At 31.3% G+C, this 20,843-nt stretch overlaps 1 protein-coding gene across 9 annotated transcripts in view; it reads left to right on the plus strand.

Annotated features, from left to right (window-relative positions):
• Positions 1–20,843, plus strand: part of VPS13B (vacuolar protein sorting 13 homolog B) — a 753,213-nt gene that overhangs the window by 328,141 nt on the left and 404,229 nt on the right. For all 9 annotated transcript variants that reach the window (XR_014018703.1, XM_081265611.1, XM_081265610.1 and 6 more), the window contains one exon: positions 10,669–10,903. Coding sequence is in view for 8 of the 9 variants with exons in the window: in XM_081265611.1 (XP_081121737.1) it covers positions 10,669–10,903 (235 nt within the window). In the remaining variant the exon portion in view is untranslated. The remainder of the gene's footprint in view (positions 1–10,668; positions 10,904–20,843) is intronic.

Below are 20,843 nucleotides of genomic sequence, written 5' to 3' on the forward strand. Positions count from 1 at the left end.
ATTAACATTGGTAAAAATTGTCACACAAGTAACACTATGTAAACTACCTCATTTCCACAGTTTAGTTGAAAACTGTTGGTACTTTACTTAGTATCAACAAAATTATATGAAATATATGCTGTATAAAAATTTACACATTTTGAGATTCTTCTTTAAAATTTTTTGTTCGTTCTAGTTTTTGTTTCTTTTAAATATTGTTAAAGATTTTAAAGCTCAGTGCAAAATCACACTTAGTATAACTGAGATAGATTATTAATTGGAATTAAATTAACCTAAAAGTGTTATCTAATTGCTTTCCTTACCTAATTATAAATTTAAATATGAAAATTATTATAGTTATTTCTTTATTTTATTGTTACTAAATTTTCTTATTGTTTTCGCTTGGAAATGTGTATCATCTTTTTAAAATTATCCTCCTTCCAGATGATACTTAAACTGGTGAAAGTATATTTAATTAAATGATTGATCTCATAGGAATTAGATAAAAGTAATTGAACAGTTGCAAATTACAGGTTTTATATAGAATCTTTCCTTTGTATACAATATGGAAGACCAATACCAGGGATATCTTTATGAAATTTTACGTGTAACAAACAGTAATATACTAAATATTAGGGTTTTTTAGTTCTACCTAAGATGCAAAAAGTTAAAGAAGAAAATTTTTCCCACCTTAGCAATGAGAGCAAACTATAAGACCTAAAAAGTTATAGTAATTTTCAGCCCTCAAAGCTGACATTTCCAATTTACATGTGACAAGCAAGCCCTAATTTAAGAATCTCAGAAAACACACACATATCTCAATAAATATATGAAAAGAGAACTTTATTTCTACAGAAAAGGGTGTTCTTTTAGCTGGAGAGAAGTAATAACAGATAAAAATCTTGGTTTTACAGGAAGCAATGAAGTATTCCAGAAATAGTAAACGTGTTGGACAGTAACTATTGAGGAAAAAAATACACTTGGCTCTCAGTTTCTTTTCCCTTTACTTTCAATTAAATACAGCATTCAAACAACATGTGACTCTTAATCAAAATAAAAGAGCTTTAGCAAAAAACTTCATTACTTAAAAGGAATTTCAATCATTTACTAAGAGTACTTTGTCTGTGCTATACTCACACCAATCTAAACATGTGAAATTATCTCTGCCAACACACGAGTAAGCTTTGTAGTGTATTCTTCCCTAGGTTAGCTTCTAGGAGAAAATACGGATGGCAAACTTAATAGTAATTTTTTGAAAAGTCTGTCTGAGTCCCCATCTAAGCCATACCCAGATTGTTGACCTGCAGAATAATAAATGCATATTGTTTTTATCTGCCATATTTGTGGTGATTTGTTATACAGCACAGAAAGCTAATGCACACAGATACAAACACATTTTTTAGCATAGCAGTAATATAGTCAGATTAATTGCTACATTTAAATTCACCTGTAACTAATGCTTTTTATATATCTCCATTTGTAAAATAACAGTCAGTGAGAGTGTGTATTTTAAATAGTGATACAAGAGCTAGTAACCTGGGTTAGACAGTTGTTTACAGCCTCTCTTTTTCTGAACAGACTGCTCATGAGAAAATTGAAAGAATAGTACTCTGTCTGAGTAAAGGTGCCTTGTCATTTCTTCACAGTAGTGTTGTTCTGACTCTTTGTTTTGTAGGAATATGCCTTCACAAGCATCAGCTAAGTCTCACCAGTCTCACACCACATGCAGTCTTTTATTGTTAATTATATCTTAATAACTCCTTGTGTTGACTCAAATCTCCTTCTCTCCAGCAACATCCATTAGTGTAGTGATGACAGCATATAGGAAAGATCTACATAAGTGTGAAAACATCAGTTTCATTTACATTGTGATTATAGAAGCCGGAAATACATAATACTCTAAGATGGTGCTGAACACATATAGTCAATGTTAGTCTTTCTATAAAACACTGTCTCCTTATCATCTCTTTCATTGTAAATCACTCAACCTCCACTCCCATACCCATAATTATCCCTTCAAAGTAGATCTCCTATGCTTCGTGTAGCTTAATAACATAAAAAATGTAGTTTTTCTTTTGCTAACATCTTTATTGTCAGTGGAAACCCATTACTGATGAAAATGAGAATACTTCATGGCAGTTCTACCAGTCAAATATTCTTTCTCAATTTGATCAAACTCAATCTGTATTCTTAGCTTGCTCCAGTCTGTACTTATAAGAAAGTAAACCTTGCCTATTTGTCTCTCCACAATGCCTCCCAGAATCTTATGTGCTCCTATAGGTACTTTGGATATTTTGTATGTGTTAAATTGCCAATAAAATAAGTAGTTTTTATTTCTGATCCATATTTCACAACATCTTGTTTTATATTATTTTAGTAATTCTCTACTAAAAGTAATCTGTGATGTATTTAGTATTCAAGACAATTTAAATATTGAATTAATGAGTTCGTAGTTCTAAACGTGAGTAACTTAGAGCACATCTTTCTACTGTAACGATGTAACAGTGAGCTTATCTGATCATAGTACAATTTGAAATTGTAAATTATGGCTTGACACAAATAATATTTCATGACAGAAAGGAATAATTCAAATATTATTGGATCACTCCCTGGTGCTTTTCCTTATAACTCAGGTGTTTTCTAGCACATTAAGCTTGATGTGTGTAAGATTCGTAGTATTTTTTGCTAAATTGGGACTTACAAATTCTAGTAGGAAAAACATACTTTGCCTCTTTCCAGAGACTTTTTTGATGATCAATACACTTTCATAGAAAACTTTTCTCTTTAATTTTGGTTTTTAAACATATATAAATTGCTTTCTTTTGATTTTAATATGTAGCTTTTACTTCTAAGTTGCATATCTTCTTTTTTCTTCTGTACAGTTTTCCTGCTCTGTTCTAGTAGAAGTGTTTTGAAAGAAAAATACTGGAAAACAAATTTAGCCTACATTCATTTGTATTCCTACACATACACAATGTATTTATATATTTGAAACTTACATATGTGAAGTTTTACTATGATGGGACTAGACAGATCTTTTGGATCTTATGTGTCTTTCAAATTAATTACTTGTACACTTCTCAGTGGTAGCCCTGAGGAGGTAGAATGTAATATGAGAAATTGCTAGAAAGTAGTATGCTGCTAAATATAATCTTGGCTTTCTGAAGTTCTGTATGTCCTTTGTGATAATTATTAGAGTTATAAAATATTCCTGTTAGGGGCTGGGGATGTGGCTCAAGAGGTAGCGCGCCTGCCTGGCATGCGTGTGGCCCAGGTTCAATCCTCAGCACCACATACAAACAAAGATGTTGAGTCCGCCAAAAACTAAAAAATAAATATTAAAAAAAATAAAAAATAAAATATTCCTGTTAAAATAGAAGTACCCAAGAATAATGAACATGTTAATCTTTTAACACTCTAGTATAAACTTATTATTTAAAAAAGCAATTTGATTAATAATGCATGTAGTCTTTCTCTCCATTTATTATTCCTTTCATTAATTTGTATATTCAGCTCCTACTTTCTGTTATGTGTCTTATTATATGTTCAGGAGACAAAATAAACATAATAGTTCTTATGGTCTAGCAGGAAAAAGGCCATGTGCCCAGTGGAGCACATGATATTTTTTTATTTAAAGTATTTTTAAATTAAATTATTTATAATTTTTTAATTAAATTATTTATTTATCCTAATTTGTTACACATAATGGCAGAATACAATTCATTTCATATTACACATATAGAGCACAATTTTTCAAGTTACTGACTGTGCACAAAGAATTTTCACACCATTCATGTCTTCATACATGTACTTAGGGTAATGATGTCTAAGTCATTCCACCATCATTCTTACCCCCTTGCCTCTTCCCTTCCCCTCCCTCCTCTCCCTCCCTTTTGCCCTATCTAAAATTCCTCCATTTCTCCCATGCTCCCCACTATCACCATTATGAGTCAGCATCCTCATATCAAAGGAAACATTTGGCCTTTGGTTTTTGGGGATTGGCTTTCTTCAGTTAGCATTATATTCCCCAACTTTATCCAATTAGCTGCAAATGCCATGAATTTATTTTCTTTTAATGCTGAGTAATGTTCCATGATGTATATATACCAAAATTTCCCTATCCATTCATCTGCTGAAGGGCATCTAGGTTGGTTCCACAATTAAACTATTGTGAATTGTGCTGCTATAAACATTGATGTGGCTGTGTCCCTGTAGTATGCTGTTTTTAAGTCCTTTGGGTATAGACCAAGGAGTGGGATATCTGGGTCAAATGGAGGTTCCATTTCAAGTTTCCAAGGAATCTCCATACTGCTTTCCAGATTGGCTGCACCAATTTGCAGTCCCACCAGCAATGTATGAATGTGTCTTTTTCCCTACATCCTTGCCAACACCTATTTTTGTTTGTATTCTTGTTAGCTGCCATTCTGATTGGAATGAGATGAAATCTTAGAGAAGTTTTAATTTGCATTTCTCTAATTACTAGAAATGTTGAACATTTTTTTCATATGTTTATTGGTTGATTGTATATCCTTTTCTGAGAAGTGTCTGTTCAGTTCCTTGGCCCATTTATTGATTGGGTTATTTGGGGTTTTTTTTTTTTTTGGTGTTAAGGTTTTTGAGTGCTTTATAAATCCTAGAGATTAGTGCTCTATGTGATGTGCTTGTGGTAAAGGTTTGCTCCCATTCAGTAGGCTCTCTATTCACCTCACTGATTGTTTCTTTGGCTGAAAAGAAGCTTTTTAGTTTGAATTCATCCCATTTATTGATTTTTGGTTTTAAGTTTTGCGCTATATGAGTCTTGTTAATAATTTTGGACCTAATCCGACATGATAGAGATTTTGCCTACTTTTTCTTCCATTAGGAGCAAGGTCTTTGGTTTAATTCCTAGGTCCTTGATCCACTTTGAGTTTTGTGCATGGTGAGAGAGAGAGAGGTTTATTTTCATTTTGTTATTTTGGATGTCCAGTTTTCCCAGCACCATTTGTTGAAGAGGCTATCTTTTCTCCAATATCGTTTTTGGCGCCTTTGTCTACTATAAGATGATAACTGTAGTTATGTGGGCTAGACTCTGTGTCCTCTATTCTGTACCATTGGTCTACAGTTCTATTTTGGTGCCAATACCAGCTGTTTTAAGGTCTGGAATAGTGATGCCACTAGCTTTACTCCTCTTCTTGCTAAGTATTGCTTTGGCTATTCTGGGTCTCTTATTTTTCGACTTGAATTTCCTGATTGCTTTTTCTATTTATATATGGAATGTCATTGGAATTTTTATTGGGATTGCATTGAATCTGTATAGTGCTTTTGGTAGTATGGTCATTTTGATAATATTAATTCTGCCTATCCAAGAACAAGGTAGATCTTTCCATTTTGTAAGATCTTCTTTAATTTCTTTCTTTAGCGTGTTGTAATTTTCATTGTAGAGGTCTTTCACATCTTTCGTTAAATTTATTCACAATATACTGTTTTCTTGGGGAAAAAAGAGATAAAGTAGATTCTGATTAAATACTTAAAATCTAGACTCAAACATTCTTGAGTTTTTGGAAAAATACTGTCCATTTTCCAAGATGTTTTGTGAACCAAAAGGTAAAACAGAAAAACATGAAGTTGTCATCAGATAAAACAATATCATATCTTAAAGTCATCAAAGGATTATTCTTTCAGTTGGAAGTTTGAACAAGTGAACGTGTTTGGGATCAGAGTTCATTTGGGGGCCAAAGTTGGTAATTACTAAGAATATTCCCTTCCACTAAAGATAGAAAAACTTGTATAAAGATATTAGCAATATTTGCTATAAACTGTTTTTAAGAGAGAAGATAGAACTTTCATACTTAATTATAATGGATTATTTTGTAATAATACATGTGGTCTTAAGATAGTCTTTTTATGTGAATTTTGTTTGGGGGGCTTTTAACAATAGATTGTCATGAATTCATTCTTTGCAATTATTCTCTATCTGCTCATCAGCAAAAATCCTATCTATTAAACTCAAAAGGCTACATAGTTATTCTACAGACCTATAATAAGCAGTGACATGAAGTTGATAAAATTAAAATGTTCTGGCCTTGAATTCACAAAGAAAGAACAATATTTTATTTCTTCTTGCCAAGTTCAGTTTTTATTTTTTTAAAATTTTTGTTTCATTTTTTGGTCATATACATTGAAGTTTATGTCATTGCCTTACTATTCTGTAGCCGTTTCTGGGTTTTTAGCATTTATTTGTTCATTTGTTTTGGATATTTAGTAGTCTCCAATCTACCTTGATCTCTTCATAGTAATTCTGTTATTCTTTTAGGGGATTACTTCCCATATTTTGTGTTATTCTGATTCGAGTGTCAGAGTGACTCAAGCAAAGCACCATAACCAGTTAAGCTTGGCCAATTGAATTCTCTCTCCTAGGAAATTTCTTCTGGAGCCTGACCAGTAATGAAGTAATCATGTTGCTTGCCTGAATTATTTTCAGCATCAAATAGGAGTAGATATTTCAGGCCAGACAGATGAACTGTTAGTCATATTAATTATAAAAGCAAGTTTTTTAAACATTTAATGCTGGCAGTTTTGTAGAGACTTACATTCTTATTTATAATCATTGAACAAGTAACAGCCATTGTGTGGTAATTTGTTAGAAGGAGGAAGTCTGGAATTGAAATGTAGGAAATTTTTCGTGTCTTCCCTTGACAGATTTTTATGGGAAAAGTTTTTTTTTATCATAAACTGATTTATAATAATCACTCTGGAAAGTAAGATAACAAAGGTTCATTTTGAGGATTTTTAAATGTAGACCTCAAGATGACTATATTTAGATTTCTTACCCAAAATATTTTCATAATACATTGAAATATTTTCAACTAGGATACATGATTTGGGTTAGTTTTATATACTTGTTGTACTATAAATGTAATAATGCTTATTTTGGAAGCCCCCACAAACATTGATGATCAACAACATTTTTTAAAAAGTATGTTTAGCAGTAGATGGACACAATACCTTTATTTATTTGTTTGTTTGTTTATTTATTTATTTTTATGTGATGCTGAGGATTGAACCCAGTGCCTCACATGTGCTAGGCAAGTGCTTTGCTACTGAGCCATAACCCCAGCCCATCAGCAGCATTTTTAAATGCACTGCGAACATCTTTTGTAAATCTATGAAGGCCAGGATATTGAATATGACAAATAATAGGTGCTTAGTGTTTGTTTATTGACTATATTTACTTTGAAAATGTTTAGGTGATATTTATCACATTAAATATTTATACCAATGCCATGATATCCTGAAATTATAGATGAGGAAATGAAGTCAGAGAGATTTGTGAAAGGTTCTGTATCTGGAGTTTTTGAACACATCTGACTGACAAGTCAGTGTAATTAACTACCTTATTAGACCTTGCTTCTATAGAATGAAATTATGAACAACATGCAAGAAGCAATTATTTTAATATCTGATGATTTTAATAATCATGTTCACTTATTTAACAATTATTTTTTTGAATATTTAGTACAGGCTACATACCTGAACAATTACTAATACTATAGAGAGAACAAAATAGGCTAGTAATTTGACTACCTAGAACTTACTTTCTAATGAGAAATTTTGTAAGGAAATTAATACTGAAAACTCTTATTTTAGTCTCTTTGAGAACTGCAGTATGTCTTTTGTTTCTGTATACCTGACTTTCACCCTAGTTCATGGTAGATATTAAAAAAATCTTTGAATAAAAGAAAAATATGAATGAACTACAAACTCTGATGTTTATTTTTCTCATTTGAAATTATTCCTTGATGTATGAAATACATTTATGTAGACAATATCTTATTCTCTAGAAATTTTGCAAAATATAATTGCAACTAAAATTTCAGATTTTATATAAAAAGCAATATCTTATTTGGGAATAGAAAACAGTAATGTTATTTACAAGGGTGGAAATATGATACAGCATAAGCAACATTTACAAATGAAGTATTTTTTCATGATGGCCAGTGACTAATTAAGATTTTCTGATTACTGGTTCACAATGTTTCTCAGTGGTAGAGTGCTCAGCATTCAAGAGACTCTAGGTTCAATTCAAAGTACCAGAAAAAAAAGTAAAAAGAAAAGTAAGAAAAAGAAAACTTTTTGTAATTTGAAATTACAAATTTGTAATTGAAACTTATCCTCTGCTTTTTAAAACTGGTTTGCAACCCAATTATAGAGCACAGGGGGGAAAAAAAAGCAAAAGCTGGTTTCCAAACTTCACATATAGGGTGGAGGAGAAACACAATGACATAGGTCTTTTCCACTGGTACATAAACTTTAAACTTTAAGTCAAGGTCTTTCAGTAACGTAAAAATACCAAATAGTTTTTACTTTATTACTTTATCCTCAGTATGTGATACTTCAGATATGTAGCCCTTGACCTAATAGGAATCAAAATAGAGGCGATTCTACTTCAAAAATTTGTAATAATCCCTTCACTTTAACACATGAATGTGTTCAATATTGGCAAAAGAGCACGTTGCTACCAAAACTGAAACAAGATCCTTGAAACAGAAAGGATGTTGCCATGGAAAAATGAAGTAACACTCAGTGCAGCTGTGATGCATTAATGAATAGGATATTTTTTTAAAAGATCATTTGTGTTTGGTGTGGCTCAGAGGGTCCCAACCAGATGGTTTCCATGAACATGATCTGACCCCCAGCTTGAGGACTTCTTACTGGCAGATTACTTCATTTTCTTTCCCTTGGATTGTCAGATCCTTACATTAATGTAAAATTTACTGCTGCAGATTTATATTCAGTACTATAAATCACTCAAGATTTTACATTAAAACTACAATTTAGACATACAGTTTAACAGTTATTTTAAAAGTGTAAAAAGATTTATATGATAACTTCAGTATATATCATAGATGTAACTTTATAATAATTTTGAACAATTTGGATATATCTATGTTTTGATTCTTACCATAAAAGGAATCCTGACAACATATATTGTATTTAGAATGTTTATCATTTAGAGTCTTTGCTTAGCTCATGCCAGCATGCTATTGATTTTATTTATATAGTTCAGATTGTTTAAATTTGATGGAAAAATTTGAATTTTGATTTAGTGGAATTTGTAATGTTTTATGGTTTTCAAAAATTTGGCTAATTAAAATTTGTTTCTACAGACACAGATGTGTATGTTTGTAAATTATAGCAAATTAAACCAATGACCTCAAGTTGTTCAGAGCATTTTCAACATAGCATCAGTATCTATATGAATTGATTATATCTAAGATAATACAGACATATCATAATGAATAAAATATGTTGTGATTTTAAACAAATCAACTATTTAATACACATACTTATATCTTCAAAGCTGCAAGATAAAATTCTAGAATTAAAATAATGAGCTTATATGAACCAATATATTTAGTTTTGTAAAATTTTATGTGTCTTTTTCTTCACTGAATTCATTAGTTTATCTTTGGCCATATATGTGAAGTGAGCACAAATAGGTTTGCTTATTTATGGGCTGTAAAATTGTTTATCATATCAAGGAATTCTAAACCTGTTACATGTGATTATATTCTCACTAAGGAGTCTGTTAACCCTTAGAAAGGGAATATTACTCTATCTTTAGTTATATTTTATAAAATAGTGTCTTTGAAACTTAGAGTATCCAAGCATTTATAAAGCAAAAGTATTTCATAATTTAAGTATTTCATAAATTAAGTATCACATTTGAATGCCAAATAGTTTCTGAAGTCAGAGTTATAGTTTGTATTTGCTTAACAAATAATGAAAATATGCTAGGCTAGTGGGGCAATTTAATAAAATTTGAGCAACTATTGCTTTGTAAGAGCTAAGACTAGTAGATTTTAATCTGTTGCTTCTGAATTAGGAACTCAAACTCATTTTTTGATTTGTGTTTGCACAGTCTTAATGGCCTGTGAGGGTTGGAAAGGGAGCATAAAAATTTCATATAAAATCACAATTGAAGTAATAATTTAAGAATGAACTAATCAAGAAAGTGATTTTCAAGTCGTCTTCTATAGACTTATATATCCACTTTATATGATAAATATGATATACTATGTATACATATATATACACTTGAATCTGTGTATATGAAAATATGTGGTATAATTGTATTCTTTAAAAAAAATCTATTTATTTATTTATTTTATGTGGTGCTGAGGATTGAACCCAGTGCCTTGCACGTGCCAGATGAGCACTCTACCACTGAGCCACAGTCCAGCCCCTATAACTGAGTTCTTTAATGATTGTCTTGAGCTATTAGTTGAATGTTTTAAACATTTTTTCTTATAGTTACTAAACTATAAGAAAAGTAATAGTGTTAGGGCCCAATTCATATAGAAATAGTTTTTATTTTCTATCTGTTGGTGTTAACAGAGTGTAATGAACTGCAAGAGAAAGAGAATTTTCTCACCTTTTTTGCCAGAACATTTATGTAACTGAATCATGTTTCTTGGAAAGAATTGTAGAAGGGCAGTTTTATTTTCATGTCATTTACTGGGTGCTTTTGATCAAGTTTATAGCATGAAAATAATAGCCTTTCAAGTGTTTGTTGACTAAAATATAACTCATAGAGACATGTAGGACACATTTAATTTTTGGTTTGCCTATTTATTCTGATAGCAATATTAGGTTTTCAAGGAATGTTTGGTCTGATACACATATTTTAATTCTGCTTTGCTTTTCTAGCTTGAAGTTCAGTCTTGTTGTGTCTTCATTCCAAATGATAGCCTGCCTTCCCCAAGTACAATTGTATCTGGTGATATTCCTGGAAGTGTAAGAAGTTGGTACCATGGACAAACCAGCATGCCAGGAACACTTGTCCTCTGTTTGCCTCAAATTAAGATTATCAGTGCTGGTCACAAATATATGGAACCTCTTCAGGAAATTCCATTTGTTATCCCACGACCTATTCTGGAAGAAGGTATGTTTTAAAAAAAAATCTTCCCAGGATTAACATTTTTTTACTGATATTTTTAGGTTTCTTTTACTTCATCAGTATATATGTAAGTCAGGCTTCTTGTTGAAAGATTTTCTTGACTGATGTCTTTTATTGACATTAATACCTTTTAGTCATAGTCAGATATTTATACATAAAATTGAATTGTCTATTAAAGTACCTGTGCAGTATAATGTAATTGTTAAATTTAACTTGAAGAAAGTTGTGTTTTTTGTGTTTGCTGAACTAAGAATTATAAGGGTTGATCTTAATCAAAGCCACTTGAGTTATGAATGAATATATTATACATGAGTAGTGAAATTAATATTTATATCAAGCATAATATAATTTTAAACTAATCATTTACAAAGTAGATGATTGTGCAGTGATTGGAACCATGGTTCTTTTCTCAGTACATTCTTGATTTTTTTTACATTGTAGTGTTTTATGTTGAAAATATATACCCTTTTGAACTTTGACATATTCATTTCAAACAAAATGTGAACCTTAGAAAGTTTTGAGTCACAAAGTAAATAATGTGACTCTATATTTTAATAACAAGGCTCAAATTTTTTACAGTGCTAAATGGGTCAACACCTTGTTCATATTATTAGGGTGTAAATATATGAATCCTGATGTCATTCAAATTATTGTAGGTACTATCTCACTGAAGAGTAGACAGCCTATGCAATTACTGACTCCAACTTTGTTGTTAATTTCTCTTTCCTTTCTGAAATTTTCATTAAAATCCATTTTTCACATAAGAAATAAAAAGGATTTACTGCTACATATTAGTGTTGGTCCTTTACAATGTGAATATCATTATCATAAAAAATCATAGAATTCTAATGGTTAAAGACAACTTTTTTTTTTTCTTTGTGTGTAGTTCTTGGCTTGATAGAAGGATCCTTTCTCTAATACCTTTGATATACTTCATTCTTTTCTATTTTCTTTTGGTTTTTAGGAATTCTATATTACAACAGCTGTTGTATAGAGTATCAAGGTTATATTCATCTTTCGAAGTGAGTTGTGGAATGCTCTCTATTTTTTTTTCAAACTCTGCAACTTTTGTAAGATTAAAATAACTGTCCCTGGATTTTTATTAAAATACAACCATAGACATGGAACATATTTTTAAAATATAATGCAGATGTCATAGAATTATTCTTATTATAGAAATTAGGTATATTTCTAGTTAGGGGGGAGTGTTGGGTAATATGGTGACTCTTATGATTAAGCTTTTGAGAAATTGCCAGTGTTGACCAACTTGTCTGTACCATTTTACAATTACTGTGATTATACATTAGGGTTCTAATTTGTCCATATCTTTGTCACCATTTGTAATTATCTCTTTTGTTGCTTTAGTTCTAGCCATCCTAAGTGCTGTGAAGTAGTATCACATGGTTTTGATTTGTATCTTCTTAGTGACTAGTGATTTTGATCATCTTTTTATGTGCTTATTGGTCATTTGTATATCGTTTTATTGAAGTATTTTTTTTTTCTGTTCAAGTTTTGTCCATTTTCAAGTTGTGTTATTTGGCTTTTTAAAGCTGTAATAGTTTTTTTTTTTTTATGTCTGGATACTAGACTACTTTGAGGTATATAATTTGCAGTTATTTTCTCCCTTTCTGTGGGCTGTCATTTTAGTTTCTCACTGATTTTTTTAAGTGGTTTTTTTTTTTTTTTTTTTTAGTTTTTTTAGTTTCTCACAGATTTTCTTTCTTTTTTTTAAGTGTTTTTTTTTTAATATTTATGTTTTAGTCGGAAACAATATCTTTATTTATTTGTTATTATGTGGTGCTGCGGATTGAACCCAGGGCCTTGCACATGGTAGGCGAGTGCTCTCCGCTGAGCCACAACCCCAGCCCTGATTTTCTTTTTAATATATCTTAATTGCACTTTTTTGTGGTTTATCTGAAAGTATTCCTTCACTGTTATTACTTTTTTGATTTTGGAAATTAATATCCTTTCAAAAAGGGAACTGCAATACTGGAAATATTAGTATACTTTTTAAAAATATTTATTTTTTATTTGTACACAATGCATTCATTTTGTTTATTTACTTTTATGTGGTGCTGAGGATTGAACCCAGGACCTTGAATGTGCTACGTGAGTGCTCTACCGCTGAGCCATAACCCCAGCCCCCTAGTATACATTTTTAATTTGTTAAATTAAGTTATCAGTATTATATTATAATATTGTTGTTTAGTTTCACACATACACACACACACACACACAGATAAAACTGGTTCAGGGGTTAGAAAACTTTTTCAGTAAAGAATCATAAGGTAAATAAATTTTTCATTTTTTAGTTTCTTTTGCAACTGTTCAAAATTTGTGGTAAAGAAGCAGCTATAAACAATACCTCAATGAATCAGCATGATGGTGTTCCAGTAAAACTTTTTTGACAAAATCTGATGGTTGATTGGATTTCATCATAGGCTATTATTTGATGACCCCTATGCCAGGTACATAGTATTCGTTTCTTTTCACAGCCATTTCCTCTTACTAGTTCAGATATTTGAATTTTTGCTACAGGTACTTCCTTTAGAATCCATTTATATGGTGGTCTGATGTTAGCATAGTTTTAAATTTGTTTGTTTGAGACTCTTTATTTCGATTTCCTTTTTGAAAGATATTTTTCTTCTTGTATTTCTTGTTCATAGTTGTTTTCATCCTCATGGATGCTATTGTTCTGACTCTTGCTTTTCATTAGCCTCTTGAGTGACCACTGTCATTTTGCATTTCCTTGAAGCCAGTTTGTCCCTTCCTTCTGGCCATGTTAAGAATTTGTCTTTGTGTTTTAAATTTTTACTATTGGTGTCTTTTTATGAGTTCTACAATTACACACATACACACACACAAACACACACACACACACACACACACACACACACACATCCATTACTTGCTGGGATGCATTTTGACTGGTTAGTTTCATTAATCTTTTTCTCAAGTTCATTAATTTTCTTTGTACTCATTTCATCTACTCTTAAAGTTGTACATGGGTTTTGTATAAACTTTTATAGAAGTCTAATATTTCAGAAAGAAAAATGTGTAGCACTTAGTGTATACTTTCAATGATTTTCATAACGTAAACCCATACATGGTACCAGCACCTGAATCAAGATCAAGAATAGCCCGAGCTCTGAGGTAATCTCTAGCCCTTTTCCAGTCAGTTTTTCCTCAGACATCAATAATGTTTTGAAGTATAAAACCATGAATTAGTTTTCCTACTTTGAAACTTTATAGTACATTATTATTTATTGAATTTAAGATTTTCTATGATAAATAGGGTTTTCATTTTGATTCTTTAAGAAAAATAGCCTTATGACTATTTTCAGCTTTATTTTATTCATATGTACATGAGCAAAAGTTGTTATGATCTACTGAGTCTTGCCTGCTGTACCTAGTATTACTTATGTTTTCCTTATAGTTTTTTTTTTCTTGGTTATTTTCACTGGAAATTTTGCTATAGGATCTTTTTGAAGAAATGCCTGATAGATTCCTTTTGTGGATGTGTGAATTTACTTTTGCTATGTTAAACCATTACAAGGTCAGAATCACTTGAAACTAAATTCTTGGTTAGAGATTTCTGTACACCTACATAATAAAAATTCAAGCTACAGCCTTTTATAAATTATGGCTAAATTGTGGTTGTGATTATAATTTTTCCTTTATTCAAAGTTAATATTTCTGGTAGTCATATAGAGAGCAGAAAAATAGGACAGTCTTTTTTCATTTATGATATCATTAACATTATAACTATTTGTACACTAGCTTTATGTTCCATTAGTTTCAGAACTACAAATGGACTATCTTAAATCAAAGGTAGTTGTGAATACGGATGCTTAATTTAACACCCTTGAAGTGGCTCAGTCATTTACTTTGTTTACCTCAGTCTCTGACCTTAAAAATCCTTTTTAGGGAGATTCATTAATGAACTTCCAAGAGACACAGTGTGTAAAATAAACTATATAAATTTCAACCATAATATGTAATATATAAATAAAATTATATACTCATCACTTTTGTGTTTTACTGAAAAGATCATCTAGGGCACTGTGTCTACTATGTTGCTATAAATAGAAACCCTTAGTGATTACTTTTAAATGATGTTATGAGAATATTTTGCCTCCTTTTGTCTAATGAATTTTATAAAGGATTGATTTGAACTCCCCGCCATTGTTTATCTTTTCACCAGTCATTTAAAATCCTCATTATTCCTACAAATTATTCCTTTGTGTGAAGGGCTATACCTTGACCTTTTCATGTGATAAATTACTTTATTTTCATCTTGTTCTTCAAATACATTATGAATGGCTTAAGAACACAGAAGTTTGTATCTTTAGAGCTTAAAATATTATATTCTCTTTTTCTTTTAGAACCAAGTTAGATAACAACTTAGTTTATTTTGAACTTAAAAAAAAAATCACATACCAGATGGATAGGACTAGAATCAAGTAGACACTTAGAGAGTTTATTTTTCATGCTCCTTAGGAGAATATAGGATGACTGTATAAGCAAAAATGAAACATAAAGTAAAACAACTTTTTAGCTATATGGTTATTTTCATTGGCCAAACCTACCCTGAGGAAAAGAGATTATTTCAAAATATTCAAATCCTCTTTAGGACTTAAAAATTATAAATACTAACTTGTTATGAATGACCATAAATTTATTTTTCCTCATTTTCAAGGATGTTTATAAAATTTGAGCATATAATCCTTTAACATATATATATGTAAATTTATTTATTATTTATTGTGATATCTGTGCATAGATGGTAAAAGGATGTATATATTCCCTTTTTATTAGTTTTCAGGTGGTCCTGCTTTCAGTATAACTCTTGCATTCTCTTTCAAATGTACTTTGAATATTGGAACCTGTTAAGGGACTAATGGCATGTAGCATATTGTTCCTGAGCATGTTATGTTCTCAGTTATTTGCTCTTTATTTGTGCTTTTTCCACATTACAAAAATTTGTGATGTCTTACTTGCTGGTATATTGTTTCTTATTCACATGTTTCTTTTGATTTTTAATGCTTTCCCCCCTCATTGTAATTTTCCTGGTTTCAGAATATAGATAAATATTTTCAGTAATCCATGTATGACCAGATGTGAAATGTCTAAATCCCCCACCCTTTTCTAGTCTGCTACTTTGATACTATTATTTTATCTCCATCTTTTTCTTGTTGTTATTCAGTAAATGTTTTATAATAAGTTCAGGGGACAGGTGGAAGGGTGGGATAAGATAGAAAAACTGCAGTCATGGAAATTAATTAGATATTGCAGCTAGCTATTAAAATTATCTAGAATAAAATATGGGTGTCAGATCCAGTATAGTGGTAACTGGGAAATAAATTTGGGTAGAACAAAGAAATATTTAAGAGGTTTGCAGATTAGTGTCCAAACTTGGTGACTGGAGTAGTTATAAGTAGTGAAGGAGAAGAAAATATGAAGAGTATCTCAGGGCTTCTTAGCTTGAGTAACTGTGTTATTTAGTTAATATTATGATTAGTAATAAAAGAAGAGCGTCAGTTTTGGTGTATAAGGTGGAATGGTGTACATTATGTAATACTTGGGGGACATTTAGGTAAATAGATCTGATGAGTTGCTACATATGCAGATCCAGAGCTCAAAAGAGGGTCTTGTTACAAATACAGAATGATAGCAAGGAAAATATGAAAAAAAAAATGAGAGGAACATCACTTATATGATGACAAATTAAATATGATCCACTTATAACAAGGGTATGTTAGTCAGCCTTTTCATTGCTGCAACCAAAAGTACCTGACAAGAACAACTTGAAGAAGAAAAAGTTTATTTGGGGCTAATGGTTTCAGTGGTCTCAGTTCATAGATGGCCAATTCCATTGCTCTGGGCCCAAGATGAGGCAGCAAATCATGGTGAAAGGACCCATCAAAGGAAAGCTACTCAGCTCATGGCAGGACAGGGTTAGCTGGAGAAAGGGATGGGATTGGAGAGGGAGGGAGGGAGGGAGGGAGAGGGACTGATATCAAAGGTAACAACTCTCATAATCTAATCATTTTATCTCTGAATATTCTTGTGTTAATAGGAACTTTTGAGGGACACCTCATAACCACACCATAACAAGGGAAAGCACTAACATTTATGGGATGAAAAGGAAAGAAATATGTGTTGGAGACAATAAATAAAAGGTCAAGTAGGGGAAGACCCACAAAGCAATAGTCTTAAGGAAGACAAAGGATTAGATCGTTTGTAAATGTGGCAGTGATGCTCAGTAAGATGAGGACTAAAAAGTATCAAGAGAACTTGACAATTTTAGGTCACTAATTTTTCTTATTGCAATACTTTTAGAATGATGATATTAATACAAGTCATACGATGGTGGCTTGAGGATGAATAGAAAATGAAGAACTGATACAGGAAATCTTTAATTTTTAACGTTGATTATATAAGACAGCCAGAGGAGCAAGGAAGGAACTTAGGTACACATAAGTCTTAATATTCTGTAGTTGTAAGCAATAGAAACGAAGTTTATCATACTGAAGCAAAAATGGACTTGAAAATGACTCTTTTGTGTTCAACTATAGAAAACAACTTTGTTCATTAAAAATTTCAGTATCAATCCCCTCTTGACTCTGATATTTTTGAATAGCATATGGTTAAACTTTTACTCCTTCCTTTTTTTTTTTTTTTTTTTTTTTTTGCTTCATACCTCCTGAGAAATTATTTTGGTCTTTATTTTTGGGTTTGCTGGATAATCATTTTGGAGTTCTAAATGCTATTAAAATTGTAGTTCTTTGAAATAAGTATTTTAGAAACATAATGAAATGGACCACAAAGAATAATTTTCTACGTAACTGAGGTTGTGTATTTCTAATCTTTCATTTGGGTGGAAATATTTTGGTATATGATGTTTATTTGTTTGACATAAGTAGAAAATGGATCACAAAATTTAATTATTTAAAAAATTAATCAAGATTATCATTGTGAATGTACCCAGAAAAAAAATAAATAAATGCAACCTTTTTATTGCTGCCTTAAAGCTTTCTCAATATTTTGAGACAAGTTAAACAGACATGAATTTTATTCCAATAGCTCACTGCAACTCAGTGAGACCCTGACTCTAAATAAAATACAAATTTGGGGTGGGTATGGGGCTCAGTGTTCAAGTACTCCTGAGTTCAATCTCCTGTACCAAAAAAAAAAAAAAAATTGAGACACATAAAAGCATAACATAGAGTAGGTTTGCTAAAGATGTTCTCCTATACGTAACCTGTGGTACTGGTGGACTTTGTATGAAATGAATTTTAAAATGGGAATTAGTCTCCTAGATATTTTTGTTCTTTTGAACCCTTACTTAGCATCTGTGCTATAAGAGATCTCTTTCTCTTTTCTCTTCCTTTTTAATCTCCTGATCAAAGAAATTTCAATATTCTTTTCTCTTTTCCATGCAGAGTAATTTACTTTTGATGTCTGAAAATGATATCCCTTTCATGGCTTACTATCAGTCTTGGGGTAAATAAATGTATTTTAACAAGACGAGCAAGAGTTGGCCCTGCCCAGCCCCTGAGCAGTACTTCCTGACACTCTCCTGTTGCATGCTATTGCCCAACTGCAGCTCTTGTACACTTTTCTGTGTTCTTTGGACTAACATAGAACTGTTCTATCACAGGGCTTTATCACACTACAAACATGGCTACCTCCTTTCTAATTTCTTCTCTAAGCTTCCTTCTCATACTTCAGGCTGCAAAGTGTCTCTCATTTATCAGGTTCCCCAATTCTGTATTCTCATTGCACCCTACTTATCACTGTGCATCCCTTATCCTACGTTAAAATTGTTTTTGTTCAACATCTAATTATATTACTATGGTGAAGAGACAGAAAACTTTATCTATCTTGTTCATTGCTCTGTTCCCATCATCTAGCATAGCACCTGGCACAGAATAGCTCACTGTATACTTGTAGTCCGCATTAAGTTTTAAAGCTGTCCATAGTAAATACGTTTGGGTGTCTGAATGGAGAATGGGAGAGTAAAAAAAAAAAAAAAAACTTAGTTTTAAGGTCAATAAATATTTGAAAAAGAATTCCTGATAATTAAGAACTTTTAGAAAATGAAAGAAAAGCATAACAGAAATGATTAATAAGATGAACCAGAAGAGTAATCATTATAGATTTAATGCTCTTTATATACTTAACATGGACTTCTAAAGTTAAAATAAGGGACTGTTTGTTGAAATGTGTCATCTGATTTAAATTGCATGGAAAGAGAGAAGATCTCTACTATAGCCAGATCCAATCTGTTAGAGTGTTTGGGTCAAAATCAACATCCTGAGTTTCATTAGGGAGCACTTGCACCTAGCCTTGCAGATGTAATTTGCCATATCCAGCCAACACCTCTAAGCAGATGGGTTTCTATACTGTGCCTAGAAGAGGTTTGTTTTTTCTTCTTTGAAAGAGTTGCCTGCGACTTTAATAAAATATTTTGACAGAAATAGAATATTAAGATCATTTATAAATTAAACTTTACCGTTTTTGTGGATTTAGTAAGTTTCAATAGAAACTGATGTGAAAGTGTTTCAGCATCTATTAAAAAAATAAGGCTATTTTTATGTAATTCTTGTTCACAGGAGTGAAATATATGTACATTTATAATCGAAATATATATAATATATAATTGAAATGTATATATTTGAAGTGTGTGTGTGTGTATGTGTGTGTAGTTCCATTTTAGGTTGTTTCTTTCAATTATAGTGTCATAATCTCAAGTTTCACTTGTTTTGAAAGCTGGTGATATACTTTCACAATTTTTTTCCAGTTTCAGTTTATTTGACTTTAATTCTTAAACTGTTTATGTAAATAGAATTCCTTGGGCAGAAGAGGAAGCTTAGAAATGAACTCCAATTGTATTGTTATAATGAGGATATTTTCGTACAAATGCCTTGGAAACCATCATGTGTATATTACAAATGAAATTAAGCTTTTAAACTACCTAAGTATAGTTGAGAGAATTGCCACATACAGTGTTCTTGGTAGCACACATTTAGCTAGATCTACAATTTATTTATCTATAGGTCCTGTAACTGGTAAAGGCTGAAAATGGAAACTTGCACTGCATATTCATTCCTGCTACTATATCAATTCCTGCTGCTATATCAATTCCTCAGCTACTAATCCACCACATACACTTATTTTACAAACAAAAGTCAACATGGCAAATTTAGTATGCTGCCATAAGTTCACAGCAAAATTAAGAGGAAGATAGAGATATTCCATGTATGTCCTGTCTCTATGGGTGCAAAAACCTCTCCATTATTAATATTCCCATTAGAGTATTATATTGTTTACAACTGATGAACCTGTATTACCACATCTTTGTCACCCCAAATTTATAGTTCACTTTATGTCTCATTCTAGGCGATATACATTTTTTTTACTTTAAAGAAATGTATGATAGCATATTTTCACCATTGTGGTATTATACATAGGATTTTTAAGGTAGTGAAAATACTCTGTGCTCCATTTATTCATTCCTCTGCCTCTTTTTCCATCCCAGCCCCTTATACTTAATTATTTTATTTCTTTTATTTGACTCCAAAGGTTGACCTTTTCTATATGTCATATGGTTGGAATCATGTAGGATATACCCTTTTCACATGGACTTCTTTGAATTAGTGTTGTATACTTAAGAGTTTGTGTTTTATGTGGCTTAACAGCTCTTTTAGTGTTAAGCTCTATTAATGATTTATAATCCATTTAGTGTCTAGATGTACATAAGGTTATATATCTGTTCACCTACTGAGAGACTTCTTGGTTGGTTCTAAGTTACAGCAATTCTAAATAAAACATTGGTAAACATCCATATGCAGTTTTTTTTTTTTTTTTTTTTTTTTTTTTTTTTTTGGTGAAGTAAGTTTCCACCTACGCTGAACAAGAG

This window comes from Spermophilus citellus, assembly GCF_964194105.1.
Source record: "Spermophilus citellus genome assembly, chromosome: 14".
Classification (NCBI taxonomy): Eukaryota; Metazoa; Chordata; class Mammalia; order Rodentia; family Sciuridae; genus Spermophilus; species Spermophilus citellus.